The 1452-nt window shown below is 43.9% G+C and overlaps 1 protein-coding gene across 1 annotated transcript; it reads left to right on the top strand.

The window, feature by feature from the left end:
- On the top strand, window positions 1-951 carry LOC115638082 (olfactory receptor 1030-like). Its single transcript, XM_030539671.1, has one exon. The coding sequence runs from the start codon at window positions 1-3 to the stop codon at window positions 949-951; it is 951 nt and encodes a 316-aa protein (XP_030395531.1).
- The last annotated feature ends 501 nt before the right edge of the window (window positions 952-1452 follow it).

Below are 1452 nucleotides of genomic sequence, written 5' to 3'. Positions count from 1 at the left end.
ATGGCAAACATAAAATGGGGAAATCAAACATCCATCACAGAATTCATCCTCCTGGGATTCGGAAATCATCCTGAACTGCAGATTTTTCTCTTCCTGCTGTTCTTAGTGATCTACGTTGTGACCATGGCTGCAAACATCCTCATCATGGTACTAGTTGTGACTGATCAGCACCTTCACACCTCCATGTACTTCTTCCTGGGGAACCTGTCCTGCTTGGAGACTTGCTACACCTCCACCATCCTGCCCAGGATGCTGGCCAGTTTCCTGACTGGGGACAGAACAATTTCTGTAACTGGTTGCCTAATACAATTATATTTCTTTGATTCTCTAGTTGACACAGAATGTTACCTCCTAGCTGCGATGTCTTATGATCGGTATTTAGCAATATGCAAACCACTGCACTATGGAACCCGTATGAATAACAGGTTCTGCTTCCAGCTAGCAGCTGGCTCTTGGATAAGTGCATTTTTGGCTGTTATCATTGTCATAATTTTAATGTCACAGTTAATTTTCTGTGGTCCTAATGAAATTGACCATTTCTTTTGTGATCTCACCCCAATGATAAAACTGTCCTGTAGTGATACCCATAAGATGGAATTTGTGACCTTTTGGGGCTCTGTTTTATTCACTTTACCTCCATTTCTGTTGACCATGACATCCTATGTTTATATCATAATTGCCATCCTGAGAATCCCTTCCACCACTGGGAGACAAAAGGCCTTTTCTATCTGCTCCTCCCACCTCATTGTGGTGACCATTTTCTATGGAACCCTGATGATTGTCTATATCTTACCAAAAACTGAGAAGCTGAGGGAGCTCAACAAAGTGTTCTCCCTTTGCTACACGGTCCTGACACCCCTGCTCAATCCCCTGATCTACAGCCTGAGAAACAAAGACGTCAAGTTGGCCTTCACAAAAGCTGCCAGGAAATATGTGGCTTTCATGAATTAATGGACTGAAGGTGAAATGACATGGAGATTGTGTAATCTCAGCCCCTCCACCCAAGAAGCAGAATCTGGCCCACCTGTTTGTCAGAGGCGTGCGTTGTAACTTGCTCAGAGTGGGTGACAGGTGATAAGAGTTATCTAAACCTGTGTGTAGAAAGGAGAGATGAAGAGGGAAAAATGGCACCTACTGATTTACTTGAAGTAACCTATGGACTTAGAGGTTTTCATGATTTCTGGGACGGTCACCAAAGGCCAGACCCACCAAGGGACTTAGGCACCTAAACTCCATATTTAGGCACTGCTGTGATCCACAACCTCCCCCCATACACACACTTAGCTTCCACTTAATCCTCAATTCACTAGACACCAAATTGTTTGTTGTAAGTTCCCTAAGAACCTAACTTTCTGTTTCTGAGAATAAACCCAAGGGAAGGGGAATTGAATTAGGGTCTCCTCCTACACCTGGGGTAAGGTCCCTAGCCATGGAGACTACAAGTTTTAAAGG

Source organism: Gopherus evgoodei, chromosome 21, assembly GCF_007399415.2.
Source record: "Gopherus evgoodei ecotype Sinaloan lineage chromosome 21, rGopEvg1_v1.p, whole genome shotgun sequence".
Taxonomy (NCBI): domain Eukaryota; kingdom Metazoa; phylum Chordata; order Testudines; family Testudinidae; genus Gopherus; species Gopherus evgoodei.
This window is presented reverse-complemented; position numbering and strand designations above follow the sequence as displayed.

Bases quoted from the DNA above. Each gene is read 5' to 3' on its own strand.
- LOC115638082 (XM_030539671.1), top strand. From the start codon at position 1: ATGGCAAACATAAAATGGGGAAATCAAACATCCATCACAGAATTCATC.